The following is a 20458-nucleotide window of genomic DNA, read 5'->3' on the forward strand; positions in this document are numbered from 1 at the left end:
AATTATTTGATGGGGTATAGAAGTATCAACAAAAACATGTCAGGAATAGTGACAGATCCTCTAATTCCCAAATGTGTTCTTTCCAAAAAGAAACCCAGAGGGCTGATCTGGACATGGAGCTCTATGGCAATCTCTATTTGGATCCCGTACTTACAGTTTGTCACTTATTAGCCTTGTAATTCCCTTTCACTTGTCTGTCCCATCTGTTACATTATACGGCTTTCTAATATCTTGATACCTCTGATTATATTTTGTGCAGGCAAGTTGCTCATTTTCTGAGTAAAATAATCAAAAACACACAAATGTAACTGGCTGTAACATACAAAGAAAACACAAGGCATTTATTATTTCCGTATGACAAAATATAACAATGTTAAAATATCCAGAAAAGATGGCAACAAGTTCCCAATGTACACTAGTATACATACTAGCTGGATGCCAAATCCAACAAAGCGGATATTGCATTAATGTTGCCAAAAGCATTATTAGACTGCTCCTCTTTATTCCCAGCACTTTGTAAGGTTATCTCTACAAGCAGATGAAGCCGTCGTTGCCATTTGTAAAACAACCTTTAGCGCCTTCAGGCCATGGTTAGGATTCTGGATTATGAGCCATTGTTGCGGCTGTCTTTAACTGTTGGATCAATATTGCTGCCTTCATATATCACCTTATTTTTAATACCATCTTGTACTATTCTTTGCTGAATCCTCAGTTTTGCATAATTATATCTACAGTATAACCTAAAATAAAACACAAGGACAAATAAGGTCAAATTGGTATTTCCATTAACATAGTTCTAGTGTGAACTTGCTAGGATTTTAACAAACTGCATTAAACAGCTATTCATATAGTAATTTACAAGGTGGTGACATAATAATCTTTATTTTTTTTTTAATAATCTTTATTTTTATATAGCGCTAACATATTCCGCAGCGCTTTACAATTTGCACATATTATCATCACTGTCCCCGATGGGGCTCACAATCTAAATTCCCTATCAGTATGTCTTTAGAATGTGGGAGGAAACCGGAGTGCCCGGAGGAAACCCACGCAAACACGGGGAGAACATTATTAGAGTTGGGCAGGTTTCTCACGAAAGTCTGCAATAAAGTCACTCTATAGCAGCGATGGCGAACCTTTCTGAGACCGAGTGCCCAAACTGCAACCTAAAACCCAATTATTTATGGCGAAGTGCCAAATGCCCCCATCATGATCCCCTTCTTGTAGTAATATGCCCCATCATAATCCCCTTCATGCAGAAATATGCCCCATCATGATTCCCTTCATGCAGAAATATGCCCCATCATGATCCCCCTTCATGTAGAATTATGCCCCATCATAATCCCCTTCATGCAGAAATATGCCCCATCATGATTCCCTTCATGCAGAAATATGCCCCATCATGATCCCCCTCATGTAGAAATGTGCCCCATCATGATCCCCTTCATGCAGAAATATGCCCCATCATGATCCCCCTTCATGTAGAAATGCCCCATCATGATCCCCTTCATGCAGAAATATGCCCCATCATGATCCCCTTCATGCAGAAATATGCCCCATCATGATCCCTTCATGTAGAAATATGCCCCATCATGATCCCCTTCATGCAGAAATATGCCCCATCATGATCCCTTCATGCAGAAATATGCCCCATCATGATCCCCTTCATGCAGAAATATGCCCCATCATGATCCCCTTCATGCAGAAATATGCCCCATCATGATCCCCTTCATGCAGAAATATGCCCCATCAAGATCCCCTTCATGCAGAAATATGCCCCATCATGATCCCCTTCATGTAGACATGCCCCATCATACTCCCCTTCATGCAGAAATATGCCCCATCATGATCCCCTTCATGCAGAAGTATGCCCCATCATGATCCCCTTCTTGTAGAAATTGCCCATTCCACCACCTCCATCATTTCCTCCTCCCCATCATTCCTATCATTGTCCCTCTCCCCATCACAGCCATCATTGTCCCTCTCCCCATCACTCCCATCATTGTCCCTCTCCCCACACACCAGCGGACACACACACACACACATACATACATACACACACCAGCGGCCACACTCACCCCTCCGCGTGCCGACAGCGTCCTTCCTGTCACTTCCTCAAACACAGTGAGAGGCGCGGCCGGATGACATCATTCAGCTCCGCGGCCGCGCCGCTCAGTGTGTGTGAGGAAGCTGCAGCTCTGAACAGTGAGGTGAGGCCTTGGCCGCATGCCCTGTCTGGCCATCACTGCTCTATAGTATACACAAACTCCATAAAATAAATGGAGAAAAAGGATGATACGATGCAAAATAGTGCAAAAGATAATCTTTATTAGATATAAAATAAAAAGTGGATTGAAAAAAAAAAAAAAAAAAAACCACATCAAGAATACTGGAACCACAATCAAACGACACGAATCAGGGGACATGATGTAAGTACCTGAAATTTATGCACAAGGTATTTCACAAAAAATACATTTTTATGGGGGCGTCGAGGAAGCAATGGTGAAACGGCACTGTCGGGGTGAGGACTCGTTTCTGTGGGACCGGTACTTTACAGCACTTCAGGTCTTCATGCGCACCATTTTCTCCTTGTGGTTGCCTTGCTTTCATGTCCTCAGCTTTTTGAATATTGCAGTGATCAGTACACTGTTTTCCTTAGTATTTGTGTGTAGCATGCTTCAGGGTTTACTTCATGCACTATTGCACTTTACTTTTGATACGTTATGATCACTTTTGTAGTGATTTTTACCCTGTACAGTCTGAGTTTAGCTGCAGCACTATATTGTCATACTAATTGGACATCTAATAGGCTCCTTTTGCTTTTTTGGTAGTTTTACTTTTTTTAACCCCCATCTGTGAAATTTGCACTTTATACTAATATCAGTAACAACACTAATATCCTTGTGGGTTATATAATGTATTTTTTGTGAAACACCTTGTGCATAAATTTCAGGTACTTAGGCTAGTTTAAGACTAGCGTTTTTGCCAGCAGCGCACGGCTCCTCTAAGCCCCGCCCCCTCCGGTTATCTCCACCTAGTATCGCACATTGCTGCATGCGATCTGCACACCCTATCTTTAGCATAGGGTGCGCAGACCGTGCGCTAGTAGGATTTTGTGTGCGCTGCGCCCTTTTGACAGTGCTCCAAGCAAACCAAAATGCTACATGGTGCGTTCGGCGCACCATCAAAAGGGCGCAGCGCACGCAAAATCCTACTAGCGCACGGCCAGTGCATGGTCTGCGCACGCTATGCTAAAGATAGGGTGTGCAGATCGCATGCAGCGATGTGCGATACTAGGCGGAGATGACCGAAGGGGGCGGGGCTTAGCGGCGCCATGCGCTGCTGGCAAAAGCGCTAGTCTGAAACTAGCCTTACTTCATGTCCCCTGATTCATGTCCTTTGATTGTGGTTCCAGTATTCTTGATGTGATTTTTTATCCACTTATTATTTTAGATCTAATAGATTATCTTTTGCACTATTTTGCATCGCATCATCCTTTTTCTCCTTTTATTTTATGGAGTTTGTGTATACTATATGTATTTCGGATGTTTTGTTGCCATCATCATTAGACTGTGTTAACGTAAGAAAGTCACTCTGCAATTAGACTTATGAATCCTTACAATGGGCACATTGCACGCTGCAAGGATTCTCTGGTGCCAACAGCAAGACCAAACAATCATATGACTGCAAGCATGCAATATGCATACTTCTGGTCACATCCTGACGACCTACGCAGTCACGCTCATTGCAGGTGAGTTAAGTAAGGCCACACACATTTAGTAGGAATGTGGCCAGTAGTATGCACAGCTCTGGCAAAAATTAAGAGACCACTGCACAGTTTTATAAAAATCAGCTTCTCTACATGTCTGACTTTCCAGTGTCAGTTGAATTCCAACCAGAGTACACCTCATTCTACTTAATGTGCTTATGATTAGGTGATCACCTGAACCAAACTTATTTAACGAAGGCAAGTATAAAAAACCCTGCTGTGGTGTTCACAATCCTCTTGCAATAGGATAACATCCCAAAAGTAATAGGAATGAAAATAACCATGTCAAAGGAGTTGAAAAGAAAAGTCTTGAGTGAGGAAAAGAAGGGCTCAATTCTGGCTTTACTAGCGGAGGGATACAGTGAGCGTCATGTTGCCTCCATCCTTAAAATTTCTAAGACGGCAGTCCATTACAAAAAGGTCAAGCAGCAGACATTGGGGACAACAAAGCTACAGATCTGCAGAGGGTGAAAATGACTCTCCACTGACCGGAATGACCATCATTTTATTTGAATGGCACTCAGCAATCACAGGATGACATCAAGTGACCTACAAAGGAAATGGCAAATGGCAGCTGGGTTGAAGTGCACGGCAAGAACAGTTCGTAACAGGCTCCTAGAGGCAAGGCTCAGGTCATGTAAAGCTAGAAAAAAGCCTTTCATCAATGAGAAGCAAAGGAGAGCTAGGCTGAAGTTTGCCAAAGACCATAAGGATTGGACCATAGAGGACTGGAGTAAGGCAATCTCTCATGAGTCTAATTTTCACCTTTGCCCAACACCTGGTCATCTAAAAGTTAGACGGAGACCAGGAGAGGCGTACAAGGCAGTGTCCTGCACCCACTGTGAAGTTTGGTGGAGAATTGGTGATCATCTGGGAATGCTTCAGCAAGGCTGGAATTGGGCAGATTAATCTTTGCGAAGGACGTATGAATCAAACCGCATATAAGGTTATCCTTTGAAAAACAGTTGATTCCTTCTGCTCAGGCATCATTCCCCAACTCTGAGGACTGTTTTTTCCAGCAGGACAAGGCACCATGCCACACAGCTAGGTCAATCAATGTGTGGATGAAGGACCACCACATCAAATCTCTGTCATGGCCAGCCCAATCTCCAGACCTGAACCCCATTGGAAACCTGGAATGTAATCAAGAGGAAGATGGATAGTCACAAGCCATCTAACAAAGAACTGCTTAAATTTGTGTACCAGGAGTGGCATAAGGTCACGCAAAAGCAGTGTGAAAGACTGGTGGAAAGCATGCCAAGACGCATGAAAGCTGTGATTAAAAATCATGGTTCTTCCACAAAATATTGATTTCTGAACTCTTCCTGAGTTAAAACATTAGTATTGTTGTTTCTAAATGATTATAAACTTGTTTTCTTAGCATTATTTGAGGTCTGCATTTTCTGAAAATAAATACAAAATTTATTGCTTGGAAATTCGAAGACATGTTGTCAGTAGTTTACAGAATAGCAATTTACATTTTACTCAAAAATATACCTATAAAGCGAAAAACCAGACAAACTGAAAATTTTGCAGTGGTCTCTTAATTTTTTGCCAGAGCTGTATATCAAGTGAGGATTCACAAGTCTGCAGTCACCGAGACTGCAGCATTTTTTTGATGAACCTGGAAAACCCCTTATATCTAAGCTGCACCTCCGAGAGCTCTGCAATGTCCCTACCCACCTATTATGCCAATAGTACATACATTCCTGCTAACATTTTAGCCACTACAAATTGTGAAGAAAGTAAAAACTTACCAAGAGCCTAAGGTACTAAGAATGAACCCACCAGCAGCTAAGTCACAAGAACGTTTAACTCTGCCTGCAAGTAGAAAGGAAAAACGTGAAAAGGGCAGTCCAATACAGAAATTTTTTAAGGCATTAGAAATGCTTTTAAAAAAAAATATATGGAGAAATACAGTACAGACCAAAAGTTTGGACAGACCTCATTCAAAGAGTTTTCTTTATTTTCATGACTATGAAAATTGTAGATTCACTCTGAAGGCATCAAAACTATGAATTAACACATGTAGAATTATATAATTAACAAAAGTGTGAAATAACTGAAAATACAGTCATATGTTAAAGTTTGGGCACCCCTATTAATGTTAACCTTTTTTCTTTATAACAATTTTGGTTTTTGCAACAGCTATTTCAGTTTTATATATCTAATAAGGCCTCTTTCACACATCAGGTTTTCGCCGTCAGGCGCGATCCGGCGCTTTTGACAGAAACCGGATCCGGCGAAATGCAATGCCGGATCCGGTTTCCCCCCAATTGACTTGCATTTGCGCCGGATCGCGCCGGATGGCCATGCGTTTCATCCGGTTTTCGCCGGATCCGGCAATGTGTCACGATCCGGCGTCTGGAAAAAACGGCTACTGTAACGTTTTTTGTCTCCGGCGAAAAAGCCGGACACGCCGGATCCGGCGCGTCCGGCTTTTTCACACAATGAAAGCCTATGAGCGCCGCAATGCGCCGGATCCGGCGGTTTTTTGGTCTGAGCATGCTCAGTAGCTCTGCCCACAGGAGATATATAAAAGCAAGACAATGGGACCCTCAGCCACACCCAACATGCCACCCAAGCCAAGAACCAGGAGCAGGAGAAGGCAGCAGACATCTGCAGCAGCAGCACCATCAGCACCACCACAAATGGAGCAGCAAATGGAACATGCTGAGGAGGGGAGTCCAGCAGCAGATGAGAGACGGTAATTATCAAATCCCCCATTCCTCCAAACTAGGGCCATGGAATATCAAGATATTCATTGGCCCTTTGTTTCTCTTTATTCAACAGCCGCCAAAGAGATGCAGCAGCAGCAGAAATGGCATCACTGGCAGCAGCAACAGCAATACCCACAGCCATGGAGTCTGGCCATCAACAGCACAGCACATCTTCTTCTGGGAGCCCTCCCTCGCATCGTCAGCGTTTGACGGTAAGTTTTTATTTCCAAAATCCATCATCTCTGTAACATATGTCTATTCATTGCCTTTTATTTCAAAACAGGAATCACAAGATGAAGAGGAGCTCCCAGAAGAAGAAGGAAGGGGTGGACAGACACCTGGAGTGGGCTCACAATTGGTAAGTTTTTTGCATCAAACACAGAAACACAACATCACACTACACACAACACATAGAAAACAACGTTCTGCAGACCACACACAGCAAACAAATGCCTACATCCAAAGACATAACATTTTTTGTTTTTTTCTCTAGTCTTCCCAATCTGGTGCTCGGCCAAGAGGTCCTCGCAGTGCCTCCCAGGGTCGTCGGCGACAGCAACGCGGCGGTCACCAGCGTGTAAGTATAAATATTTTTGCACTTTTTATTTCATTTCTTTTGTGGAGGCTAATTATGTTATTTTTGTCTTTTTCTTTAACAGCCTTCACAGCGTGCTCCCGACTCTGACGGTGAGGATGGAGGGATTGATGTGGACCGCCTCATCGATCTCGTCAGAGAAAGGGAGCCGCTCTGGAATATGGCTGACCGCCGCCACGCTGACCTGATCGTTACCCGACGACTCTGGGAGGAAATCTGTTCGCTCCTTGTGGGCCGCTGGGAGGACCTCGATGTTCGGGCCCAGATTAAAGAGCGTAAGTATATACAGTACCGGTTGCTTGATGTAAACCAGTGTTTCCCGAACTCCAGTCCTCGTGGTCCCCACGGATCGTGTTCAGGATTTCTATTTACTATGGAAATCCTGAAAACATGACCCCTGGGGACCATGAGGACTGGAGTTTGTGAAACACTGATGTTGTATACTAACCACTCCTTTCTCGTTTCAGGGAACAGAATTGTGAATCGGTGGCGGTCTGTGAGGGATCGTTTCAAGAAGGAGTTCAATAAAGAGATGCGGGCCCCGAGTGGATCTGGAGGACGCAGGAGCAAGTACAAGTACGCACAAGCCCTGTCGTTCCTCCGGGAAACAATGCTCACCAGAAGGTAAATATTACACACCACATGTGAAAAAAAATGTTAGATGTAACTTTTTTTTTTCAGCCAAGGCCATACCATGTCAGTATTTTAATTGTTTTTTTTTCTCTTTATTCCACAGCACGGTGAGCAGCACTCGGGAGCCTGCACGATTGGACCCTTCTGAGGCGATCCCTGAGGAGACCGGCACCGAGGGACACTTCGACCGCCCCGGTACATCTGCACCTTCCCAGCCTTCCCACACATTCGACCCATCTGTCCCATCCACCAGCACAGGAGCATCGTGGCCGCCTACATTACATGAAGCTGCTGGTGAGGAGATCGCTTTCCCTTTACCCCACCCTTCTGCCCCTGCCACCTCTAGTACACCTGCGGGTACTGGGCGGCAGCGGCAGAGGGGTCAGGAAAAGAGTTATGCGCAAGAGTTCTTGCATCTGAATGCATCTTTCCAGAACTGTCTAAAAGTCTTGTCAGAGCAAATCTCCGCAGGCTTTCAGCAGATCAACTCCAGCATTCTGGAGGTGAAGACACTTCTGCAAACCATGCATTCAGAAGCAAGATCTTCGCCAAACCACACCTTTTTCAGGTCTGTTGTGGAGCGCATGGCAACACTATCTCCTACCCAGCAGATGCATGTAATGCATTCGTGCCACGGTGCTCTACAGCAGGTTACCTCCCAACCTCCACCTCCCACCACTGTAGTTCCTCCACCTGCACCCCCTCCAGCCACTTTCCATCCTCCCCCTCCTATTACATCTGCACCCCCTCCAGCCACTTTCCATCCTCCCCCTCCTATTACATACCAGCAACCTCACCAGTACCAGCAACCTCCCCAGCACCAGACATCTCCCCACTTCCAGCAACCTGCCCCGTACCAAACTCCTTCCCCGTACCAAACTCCTTCCCCATACAACTTTCCATCAACATCATCTGCTCCTACAGTCCCTGCCCAACCCTCCACTCCACCGCCCACCACCTCTTCTGCCTCCAACATGTCCACCCATTCTGTAGCTTTTTCCACACCTTCACCTCTAACTGTTCCTTCCCCACCACGATCCTAGTCCTCTCTCCACACACCCAGTGTCGAAGTGTCCCGCAGCCCCTCCAGCAGTATTTCCACCCCACACTACACAGATTTGTAATTTTTTTTAATAAAAATGCCCATTGGGTTTAAAACCTTTATTAAAAAAGTTTTTTGCACTTTAAAAACATTTTACAAAAAAAAAAAAATTTTAAATAAAAGTTAAATTATCGTTTCACAATGGTTGTCTGTCTTTTCTTTCTGCGGCGAACTATGTTTAAAAAAAAGGTTAAATACAGGGTATTTCAAAGGTAAAAAGGTATTCAAAACCAGGTATATAACTGTGGGTAAATTTTAGCTTTTTGCCACAGTTGTGTTCCTGGTTGTGTTTGAAGCAAAGTATTTCACCTAAAAAGTTGTGTTTATTGTTGGTGATTTCCTAACAATGTACACAACTTTTGTTAAAAGGTGAAATACTTTGCATAAAACACAACCAGGTACACACCTGTGGCCTAAAGCTAAAAATAGTAGACCATGACAAGATAGCCAACTTTGGTTGGCAAAGGTATATACTGTTGGTCCAGAAGGTACACAAGTTTGGTTAGGGCACAAATCTTTCACACTCTGTCATCCTGCCAGTGTACTCTGCCTTGAGGGTCAATTTTAAAAACCGGATCCGACGTAATCCGTCGAAAAACGGATAGAAAAACGGATGAGACGGATCCGGTTTTGTCTGTCAAGAACAAGACGGATCCGGCAGAAAACCGGATCCGGCACATCAGGTTTTACAAAACATTTGCCGGATCCGGCATTCCGGATCGCGCCTGACGCCGAAAACCTGATGTGTGAAAGTAGCCTAACTGATGGACTCCGTTATATTTCTGGATTCAAATGAGGTTTATTGTACTAACAGAAAATGTGCAATCTGCATTTAAACAAAATTTAACCGGTGCAAAAGTATGGGCACCCTTATCATTTTCTTGATTTGAACACTCCTAACTACTTTTTACTGACTTCCTGAAGCACTAAATTGGCTTTGTAACCTCACTGAGCTTTGAACTTCATAGCCAGGTGTATCAAATCATGAGAAAAGGTATTTAAGGTGGCCACTTGCAAGTAGTTCTCCTATTTGATTCTCCTATGAAGAGTGGCATCATGGGCTCCTCAAAACAACTCTCAAATGATCTGAAAACAAAGATTCTTCAACATAGCTTTTCAGGGGAAGGATACAAAAAGTTGTCTCAGAGATTTAACCTGTCAGTTTCCACTGTGAGGAACATAGTAAGGAAATGGAAGAACACAGGTACAGTTCTTGTTAAGCCCAGAAGTGGCAGGCCAAGAAAAATATCAGAAAGGCAGAGAAGAAGAATGGCATCGGTCAACAATACAGCACACTTTGCACAAGGAGAGGCTGTATGGGAGAGTGATGCGAAAGAAGCTGTTTCTGCAAGCACGCCACAGTCGCCTGAGGTATGCAAAAGCACATTTGGACAAGCCAGTTACATTTTGGAAGAAGGTCCTGTGGACTGATGAAACAAAGATTGAGTTGTTTGGTCATGCAAAAAGGCGTTATGCATGGAGGCTAAAAAACACAGCATTCCAAGAAAAACACTTGCTACCCACAGTAAAATTTGGTGGAGGTTCCATCATGCTTTGGGGCTGTGTGGCCAATGCCGGCACCAGGAATCTTGTTAAAGTTGAGGGTCGCATGGATTCAACTCAGTATCAGCAGATTCTTGACAATAATGTGCAAGAATCAGTGACAAAGTTGAAGTTACGCAGGGAATGGATATTTCAGCAAGACAATGATCCAAAACACCGCTCCAAATCTACTCAGGCATTCATGCAGAGGAACAATTACAATGTTCTGGAATGGCCATCCCAGTCCCCAGACCTGAATATCATTGAACATCTGTGGGATGATTTGAAGCGGGCTGTCCATGCTCGGCGACCATCAAACTTAACTGAACTGGAATTGTTTTGTAAACAGGAATGGTCACAAATACCTTCATCCAGGAACTCATTAATAGCTACAGGAAGCGACTAGAGGCTGTTATTTTTGCAAAAGGAGGATCTACGAAATATTAATGTCACTTTTATGTTGAGGTGCCCATACTTTTGCATCGGTCAAAATTTGTTTAAATGCAGATTGCACATTTTCTGTTAGTAAAATAAACCTCATTTGAATCCATAAATATAACTGAGTCCATCAGTTATTAGATATACGAAACTGAAATAGCTGTTGCAAAAAACAAAATTGTTATAAAGAAAAAAGGTTAACATTAATAGGGGTGCCCAAACTTTAACATATGACTGTATGTCTTATATTCTAGGTTCTTCATAGTAACCACCTTTTGCTTTGATTACTGCTTTGCACACTCTTGGCATTCTTTTGATGATCTTCAAGAGGTAGTCAACGGAAATGGTCTTCCAACAGTCTTGAAGGAGTCCCAGAGATGCTTAACTCTTGTTGTCCCTTTTGCCTTCACTCTTCGGTCCAGCTCACCCCAAACCATCTCGACTGGGTTCAGGTCTGGTGACTGTGAAGGTCAGGTCATCTGGCGTAGCACCCCATCACTCTCCTTCTTGGTCAAATAGCCCTTACACAGCCTGGACGTGTGTTTGGGGTCATTGTCCTGTTGAAAAATAAATGATGGTCCAATTAAACGCAAACAGGATGGAATAGCATGCCGCTGCAAGATGCTGTGGTAGCCATGCTGGTTCAGTATGCCTTCAATTTTGAATAAATACCCAACAGTGTCACCAGCAAAGCACACCCACACCATCACACCTCCTCCTCCATGCTTCACGGTGGGAAATAGGCATGTAAAGTCCATCCATTTACCTTTTCTGCGTCGCACAAAGACACGGTGGTTGGAACCAAAGATCTCAAATTTGGATTTGTCAGACCAAAGCACAGATTTCCACTGGTCTAATGTCCATTCCTTGTGTTCTCTAGCCCAATCAAGTCTCTTCTGCTTGTGGCCTGTCCTTAGCAGTTGTTTCCTAGCAGCTATTTTACCATGAAGGCATGCTGCACAAAGTCTACTCTTAACAGTTGTTGTAGAGATGTGTCTGCTGCTAGAACTCTGTGTGGCATTGACCTGGTCTCTAATCTGAGCTGCTGTTAACCTTCGATTTCTGAGGCTGGTGACTCGGATTAACTTATCCTCCGCAGCAGAGGTGACTCTTGGTCTTCCTTTCCTGGGATGGTCCTCATGTGAGCCAGTTTCTTTGTAGCGCTTGATGGTTTTTTCCACTGCACTTGGGGACACTTTCAAAGTTTTCCCAATTTTTCGGACTGACTGACCTTCATTTCTTAAAGTAATTATGACCACTCGTTTTTCTTTACTTTGCTGCTTTTTTCTTGCCATAATACAAATTCTAACAGTCTATTCAGTAGGACTATCAGCTGTGTATCCACCAGACCTCTGCACAATACAATTGATGGTCCCAACCCCATTTATAAAGCAAGAAATCCCACTTATTAAACCTGACAGGGCACACCTGTGAAGTGAAAACCATTTCCGGTGACTACTTCTTGAAGCTCATCAAGAGAATGCCAAGAGGGTGCAAAGCAGTAATCAAAGCAAAAGGTGGCTACTTTGAAGAACCTAGAATATAAGACATACAGTATTTTCAGTTGTTTCCCACTTTTTTGTTAATTATATAATTCCACATGTGTTAATTCATAGTTTGATGCCTTCAGAGTGAATCTTCAATTTTCATAGTCATGAAAATAAAGAAACCTCTTTGAATGAGAAGGTGTGTCCAAACTTTTGGTCTGTACTGTACTTCCCTACTAGCAGCTCTGTGGATCTACCACAAGCTGCTCTGGCTCAGGAAGCAGTGTCTGTTCACTAGATATACAGGACCGCAGAAGCCTGTGATTGGCTGCAGTGGTCTGGTAACTAGAGGGGCGTGTCATTTAAATGCTTCTCTGATGACACGCTTCTCATCACGTGACCGCTGCAGAAAATGACATGCTTCATTGGTCTTGTGGCTTTCCGTCAGGAAAATGACTTATTATTCGTGATTTTGATTACACATACCGTGCTTTCTGCTGCATCTCCTTGGTTTGTAAAAGGACATGCTGCCCTTTCGTTTCTCCAGGCACATAGCTGCACTGTGTATTTCTACCCCACTCTTTCCCCCTCCCTCTGGAATGTGGCTTCTGACCAACAAAATCCAATCTGCCTGTAGCACATGTTCTTTTGCCTAAGCAAACTAGAACATAACGCAGGAGGCAGGAAACTTATTTCTGGAATCTACATCATTAAAGCTATTCACCACAACATTTGGCGACTTCTGCGACCACCAGAATCCAAGAAACAGATTTCTACCCGACCGTGCCAGACAGGCATGGCCTGTTTGGACTTAAATGAAAGATAATTTGGTAGGAAAACATATGATACTTCTGTCAACATGCTGTGAGCCCTGCAGCCAGAGTTATGGCTCTCATAAGTTTTTAGTATCTTTCAAAAGGGGAGTGCATTATATAGCTCTGCCCACCCAGTGAGGTCACCCAGGGAAAAGTATAAGGCTAGAATGCCTGATTAGGAATTTGTCTTTTGCCCAGCAAACCAGCTATGGAAAGCGCTGCATTTTGACCTGTTGCTCTGGGAAGGTCACCCCCTCCACATGGCGTGCCATTGACTGAAAAGTTTCTTATTTACGCTACCGTGTGGGTTGGCTCCTGACCCAATATTGATTTTATGTAGAAAGAGGAGCTGTTGGCAGCACAGTGTTCTGGTGATTTGGGAGACTCTGTCAGTGACGGAATGGAGGTTTTATGTGTGTATTACCCACCCAGGGTCTGGGGACATACATACCGCCTTCAATGCAGATTGCCCAATAGCCAGTACACGGCAAGGCAGCCTTTCAGGCAAGTACTTATCCTAGCTGTAGTTCCCTGACTGACCTGAGCGTAAGGGGGGTGCCACAGAGCTGCAAGTTCCAAAACTGGATCTGAAGGTGGAAACAAAAGTTGTGGGTGGTTATAGGACCCACAACCACTAATAAATAGTAAATTTGTGACCATTGGTGGGATATAATAAATCCCTGACAACTGGGGAGGGGGTGGCAACCTCATACCCCCCAGTTCATGACGCTTGCAAATTGAGCTAAGCTCCAGAGCAGTCTGTGCTGTATCCAGTGAACTGCTGGCAAGTGAATATGCCTATGGGCTGGGGTGTTTGTTTTTATTTTAAAACCATTCAAACCTTAAAAAACAAATTCTGTGTCAAATAAGCTCCAAGAGTGAACTCGCCCAATGCCTATTTGGTGCAGATTTTAGTATGTTTTCAGTGTATTTTCTCTTTTTGCTGCTCAACCTTTTGGTTTCAATAAACAAAGATACAAGGCAAATGAGATTTTAGTAACCTTTTGCCACTACTGTAAAATGCAAGAAATTTACCTACCCGAAAAAATGCTGGTGTGTGTGTAAAGAAATGATTATTTGCCCATTTATCTGTCACTTCTCTCTTTTACTGATAATCTATTCTCAACTTTTCAAATCTGCTGTTGCAGTTTTAGTAAATGACAGAACAACTATAAAGGGAATCTGTGACCAGGTTTGTGATACTGAGAGCAACATAATGTGGAGACCCTGATTCCAGCGCTGTGTCACTTGCTGGGCTGCTTACTGCAGTTTTGATAAAATCTCTTTTCTCTGCTGCAGATCTGAAGTTCTCTGCATGCTGTATAACCCCGCCCACACCACCGATTGTATGCTCTCTGTGTACACTGTACATAGGCAGAAAGACTCCAATCAGTGGTGAAGGCGGGCGAACTATACGGCACGAGACAAGTAGGCCTCTAGTGATGATAATCTGCCGATAAACTGGTGATTTTATCAAAACTACAGTAAGCAGCTCAAGAAGTGACATCACAGGAATTGGGGTCTCTGCCCCGATATTATGCTGCTCTATAAGGAAGCATAAACATGGTGACAGATTCACTTTAAGGCTTAAACAAGTAGCATGGCCAAAATATTTTGGGCAACAAAAAGACATGTAAGTTTTAGTCGATAGGATAGAAGTGAGGTACAGGAGCCTAACATTATGTCTATGATGTCAAAGGCGCCTACAGATGGCACCCCACACTCCAGCAGGTCAGACTTTTGGTGATAGTCATGGCTAGTGCTTTTCTAGTGATCATGTAGCCCTAACATAAAGGCGTTATTCCCCAAAGACATCCTCTTACCATACGCCCTAGTCAGGGCTGTGGAGTCGGTAAGCCAAACCTGCGACTGACTCCTCAATTTCCCTTACACGGACTAAACGACGCCCACATATATTGCTTATATTTAAGTGAAAAATTTATTGTAGTACAATGTGAACATCGGACATTTAATCATTTTTATGATACAATAATCAAGATATTTAGATAGAACATAAGATATATTTATTGGAATACAACTTTAGAACACAAAAAAACTAATAAATTGTAAATATGTAATACACTATGTAATATCGATTACATATATATATATATATATATATATAAAACTATGTAATAAACTATGTAAGTGGCAAAAAACAGTTTTCAACAAAAACATACTAAATAACATTTGTTCAGTCTATTATTTTGTTCTAAGAAATAGAATTGCCTCCATCAGATCCTCCTTCATAGATGACCTCAAATTTGACCTAAAAATTTTAAGGCCAGAGAACAACCTCTCTACACTAACTTGGGTTGGAGGCAAAGCCGTAACCACACGGGCAACATCTCCAACAATTTCCAGGTATAAAGGAATTGCCTCATGCACAGTCAGTTTTGATGAGCGGTTGAATTTTTCTTTTTCTTTGAGAGCAAGTGAAACATTTTTCTGAAATATGGTCAATCTGCTTGTTATAGGAGACGGAGTGAAATCTTTTTCCTTGCGGCAACGCTTTGCCTGCTCCATGTCATCCTAATACTTGTCAAAGTCAAACGCCTCATCTGATGAGGATGAAGATATGGCAGCAGTAGCACTGTCAGGACCCAAGTCCTCTTGCGCCTGGCAGTTCTCTTGTAGGCCACTCATCCTAACTGCTACCTCAGTCAGAGATTCTTTTCTTTTAGTGAGCTGTTGATCATCAAGCAGTATACGATGACTTGGGTCCACATAAACTGCTGCCAGAAAAATTTTATTTTCCAATAGCTGTGTCTCTCCGTTTCATTGAAGGAGAAATGCCATGTGCGATTAAACCTCCTCTTTGGGACAGCCAAAATAGCAAGTTCTTCCACTCCCTTATGAAAATGCCAGGAGTTAAATCCTCAGCTTGCAATTTTTAAGTCACGGTAAATGGGTGATTAAGCAATTCCTTCAATTCAGCCACCTGTGTCCATTGACCTTCATTTAGGGTTACCTGAGGGTTAGCCATATCTATAAGAAACTGTTTTAGTTCAAGCAATCACTCAATCATTAAATAAGTGCTGCCCCACCGAGTGGCTTGATCGACAATTGCCCCTTTCCCAGCACGTCTCTTCAAGATGGAATCAATTTTAGGGGTTCTGGCGGCAATAACCAATTTCCTCACTTTTCCAATCAGATTCCCAGCATGTCCCTCTTGCAGACTATCTCTTATTGCCAGCTGCAGCCTGTGCACAACTTTCTTACTTTCTCCAGCTCGGGGCCCAGGAATCGGATCCTGTGCAGGGAAGGCACCCCTCCACTCTCTGGTGAAAACGGCAGAAGACAGGACAGAGGAGGGGAGATTGCCCCCTGTAGTCTGGAGCCTGTGCAGGACAGGAGCACTGCAGCACACAAGTGAGTTTTGATAGGTGCATGCCCTTGCTTCCGGGGGGGGGGGGGGGGGGGGGGCAGCTGCCCCCCCTGCCCCTCACTGGCTACGGCCATGATTCACACACACAGCGCTTTTGCAGATCCGTTTTTTTTTTTGCAGTGACTCTGGGCATCCCAGCAAAGTCAATGGGTTTCAAGATATGACATTTAGACACATTGTTTTGTGAGGATCCGTTTTTGGGCTGAATGAGCATGGCAATTTGTGTGGCGTTTTTCTAATCTGTTTTTGCTATTGAAAACATCTATGAGCTCAAAAACCTTTCAGGTGATGCGGTTTTTTAAAAAGCTGATCTGCTTTTGCAGCTGAAAAATGTATCCTCAAAACGCAGCAAAAACGCTGTGTGTGAATGTAGCCTTAGGTCAGGAATAGAACAGTCATTTATAGGACATTTCATAACTTTCCCAAATTCCTATGAAAAAATATTCAGCATATTCTGTATTGAACTACTGTACCCAATTTATTATATATTTTAGGAGTCAGTCCATTTTATACCGACTCCAACTCAGACTCCACCAAAATGAGCTCCGACTCCACAGCCTTGGCCCTAGTAGAGCATATTAATGGCATAGAGGAGACCCTGCTCTGGACATCCCCTATCTGGTAAAGATTTTGCTTCCTAATGTCACTTACTTGTTGCTAGAAAATTTCCAACACCAATTAGCAACGAGCCAACAGATCCGAAGAGCACAGATTCCCGGGCACAAGGCGTCTTTTGCACATCAATGATCCATAGCAACTTGAAGGACTAATAGGGGGAAAAGAAAACATCTTATATAATGAAAAGGGCAGCCGGGTAGAGCAATAATGCTGGCACCTCTGCATCCAGAGGCCAAGATTAGGATCTGTTACAATATAACTCCTAACAATAGAAGCCATGGTGACAATATGAACAGAGCCAAGGACGGTGCGCACATTTGTGTTCTCTTTAGCGCCCCGCCTCATTGTAATAAATGTTCAGATTTTGCATGTATGTATGCACCCCCTAAGGCACAGCTTACTGCACTAAGAAAAATACAGATACTACAGGTCACTGCACCAGACGGCTACAGGTCACTGCACCAGACGGCTACAGGTCACTGCAACAGAAGGCTACAGGTCACTGCAACAGAAGGCTACAGGTCACTGCAACAGAAGGCTACAGGTCACTGCAACAGAAGGCTACAGGTCACTGCAACAGAAGGCTACAGGTCACTGCAACAGAAGGCTACAGGTCACTGCAACAGAAGGCTACAGGTCACTGCAACAGACGGCTAAATATCACTGCACCGACATCTACTGGTCACTGCATCAGACAGCTAGAAATCACTGCACCAACATCTACAGGTCACTGCACCGACAACTACAGTGCACAGGAAGGGCCAAAGTGCCCACTGCAAGTGTAGACATAATGGTGCATGACGGTTGTATGTGTCCGTGTTCCAGCTGCAGCTTATACCTGTAATACCACCAGGATATGCCCAAGCGTAGATATACTGGTCCGTGCTGACTGTATATGTCCGTCCTGCTGTGCATTGGCTATACATGTCATCAAACCTAGTGTGTGCACTGATCTGATGTGTCTGCACTGGTGCATGCAAGTGCGGTGTCTTCTGTCCTGGTGCATGCATCGTCTAAACAAGTAATCAACATTAGTGTGCATGAGGCTGCGGTATGTGTCGTATGCCCTGGTGAGTCGGCCTACTGTATCGTCCCCCTGGTATTGATTGTGCATGTCATCAACCCTAGTGGGGGCGCCAGCTGTACGTGCCATTCTCCCTGGTGCGCGCGCCGGCTGTACGTGCCATTCTCCCTCGTGCGCGCGCCGGCTGTACGTGCCATTCTCCCTCGTGCGCGCGCCGGCTGTACGTGCCATTCTCCCTCGTGCGCGCGCCGGCTGTACGTGCCATTCTCCCTCGTGCGCGCGCCGGCTGTACGTGCCATTCTCCCTCGTGCGCGCGCCGGCTGTACGTGCCATTCTCCCTCGTGCGCGCGCCGGCTGTACGTGCCACTCTCCCTCGTGCGCGCTCCGGCTGTACGTGCCATTCTCCCTTGTGCGCGCGCCGGCTGTACGTGCCATTCTCCCTCGTGCGTGTACGTGCCATTCTCCCTCGTGCGCGTACGTGCCATTCTCCATTCTCCCTCGTGCGCGCGCCGGCTGTACGTGCCATTCTCCCTCGTGCGCGCGCCGGCTGTACGTGCCATTCTCCCTCGTGCGCGCGCCGGCTGTACGTGCCATTCTCCCTCGTGCGCGCTCCGGCTGTACGTGCCATTCTCCCTCGTGCGCGCTCCGGCTGTACGTGCCATTCTCCCTTGTGCGCGCGCCGGCTGTACGTGCCATTCTCCCTCGTGCGTGTACGTGCCATTCTCCCTCGTGCGCGTACGTGCCATTCTCCATTCTCCCTCGTGCGCGCGCCGGCTGTACGTGCCATTCTCCCTCGTGCGCGCGCCGGCTGTACGTGCCATTCTCCCTCGTGCGCGCGCCGGCTGTACGTGCCATTCTCCCTCGTGCGCGCGCCGGCTGTACGTGCCATTCTCCCTCGTGCGCGCGCCGGCTGTACGTGCCATTCTCCCTCGTGCGCGCGCCGGCTGTACGTGCCATTCTCCCTCGTGCACGCGCCGGCTGTACGTGCCATTCTCCCTCGTGCGCGCGCCGGCTGTACGTGCCATTCTCCCTCGTGCGCGCGCCGGCTGTACGTGCCATTCTCCCTCGTGCGCGCGCCGGCTGTACGTGCCATTCTCCCTCGTGCGCGCGCCGGCTGTACGTGCCATTCTCCCTCGTGCGCGCGCCGGCTGTACGTGCCATTCTCCCTCGTGCGCGCGCCGGCTGTACGTGCCATTCTCCCTCGTGCGCGCGCCGGCTGTACGTGCCATTCTCCCTCGTGCGCGCGCCGGCTGTACGTGCCATTCTCCCTCGTGCGCGCGCCGGCTGTACGTGCCATTCTCCCTCGTGCGCGCGCCGGCTGTACGTGCCATTCTCCCTCGTGCGCGCGCCGGCTGTACGTGCCATTCTCCCTCGTGCGCGCGCCGGCTGTACGTGCCATTCTCCCTCGTGCGCGCGCCGGCTGTACGTGCCATTCTCCCTCGTGCGCGCGCCGGCTGTACGTGCCATTCTCCCTCGTGCGCGCGCCGGCTGTACGTGCCATTCTCCCTCGTGCGCGCGCCGGCTGTACGTGCCATTCTCCCTCGTGCGTGCGCCGGCTGTACGTGCCATTCTCCCTGCCGTTTGGTGCAGTGACCCGTAGATGTCGGTGCAGTGATCAGTGTCGGATACATGTGCAGGTATGGGCACCTGGTACATCACACAAATACCGATGGTCACGTATTATTGTACCCCGTTCTCGGAACATACAGTAAAGGTATCCACAGTTCTCACATAACGACACTTTACCACACGACAATGAATGACTTCACCTTATCTTTGGCTACTTCACCTTCCTCGTCCGCCATATTGGTTCGCACGCTAGAGCCGACCTTCACCCTCCCAACCCGCCAAACAGTAGAGCTGAAGTGAAGAAGTACAGAGCGTCTCAGCGTCCAGTCCGCTCCAGGCTTCGCGCTCGCTGGTTATGGAGTTCCGCCATGTTACGCCGGTTATTGCGGATTAGGGGATCTAAAATGGGAGAAAAGAGAATTGGTGGAAAGTGAAGCAGCAGATGATACTATCGGGACTGACTACGAGAGGCGGCGGCACAGCTAGAGGCCGCGCTGTGTAGTCAGTGTCCGACAGACAGACACAGCAGTAGAGCAGCTCACTGATAGGGGCGGTATCTCAGGGACGCTATCGGCCTGGACCAAACACGGGGACACCGGACAGACGGCTTGCATGGTCTTTGGTGTGGCTGTGACCCCAGCGCTGCAAGGCTGCCGTGCACAGGGTAGTCTGATTAATGACCGATATGCTGTTTTTCTATATACAGAATGAATCATCTGAATTATGCCAAATACTGCCCATACTGTGGCCCTGGGGGC

The 20458-nt window shown here is 45.9% G+C and overlaps 1 protein-coding gene across 1 annotated transcript; it reads right to left on the reverse strand.

Annotated features, from left to right (window-relative positions):
• Positions 1-305: 305 nt before the first annotated feature.
• Positions 306-20166, reverse strand: COX20 (cytochrome c oxidase assembly factor COX20). Its single transcript, XM_073545152.1, has 4 exons — positions 19901-20166; positions 17141-17255; positions 5527-5590; positions 306-740 (listed from the first exon to the last, which is right to left on the reverse strand). Exons 1-4 carry the CDS (start codon positions 19934-19936, stop codon positions 605-607), a joined length of 351 nt encoding a protein of 116 aa, XP_073401253.1. The 5' UTR covers positions 19937-20166; the 3' UTR covers positions 306-604.
• Positions 20167-20458: the final 292 nt, after the last annotated feature.

This window comes from Dendrobates tinctorius, unplaced genomic scaffold (genome assembly GCF_039654945.1).
Source record: "Dendrobates tinctorius isolate UK_male_01 unplaced genomic scaffold, ASM3965494v1 ptg000140l, whole genome shotgun sequence".
Lineage (NCBI taxonomy): Eukaryota > Metazoa > Chordata > Amphibia > Anura > Dendrobatidae > Dendrobates > Dendrobates tinctorius.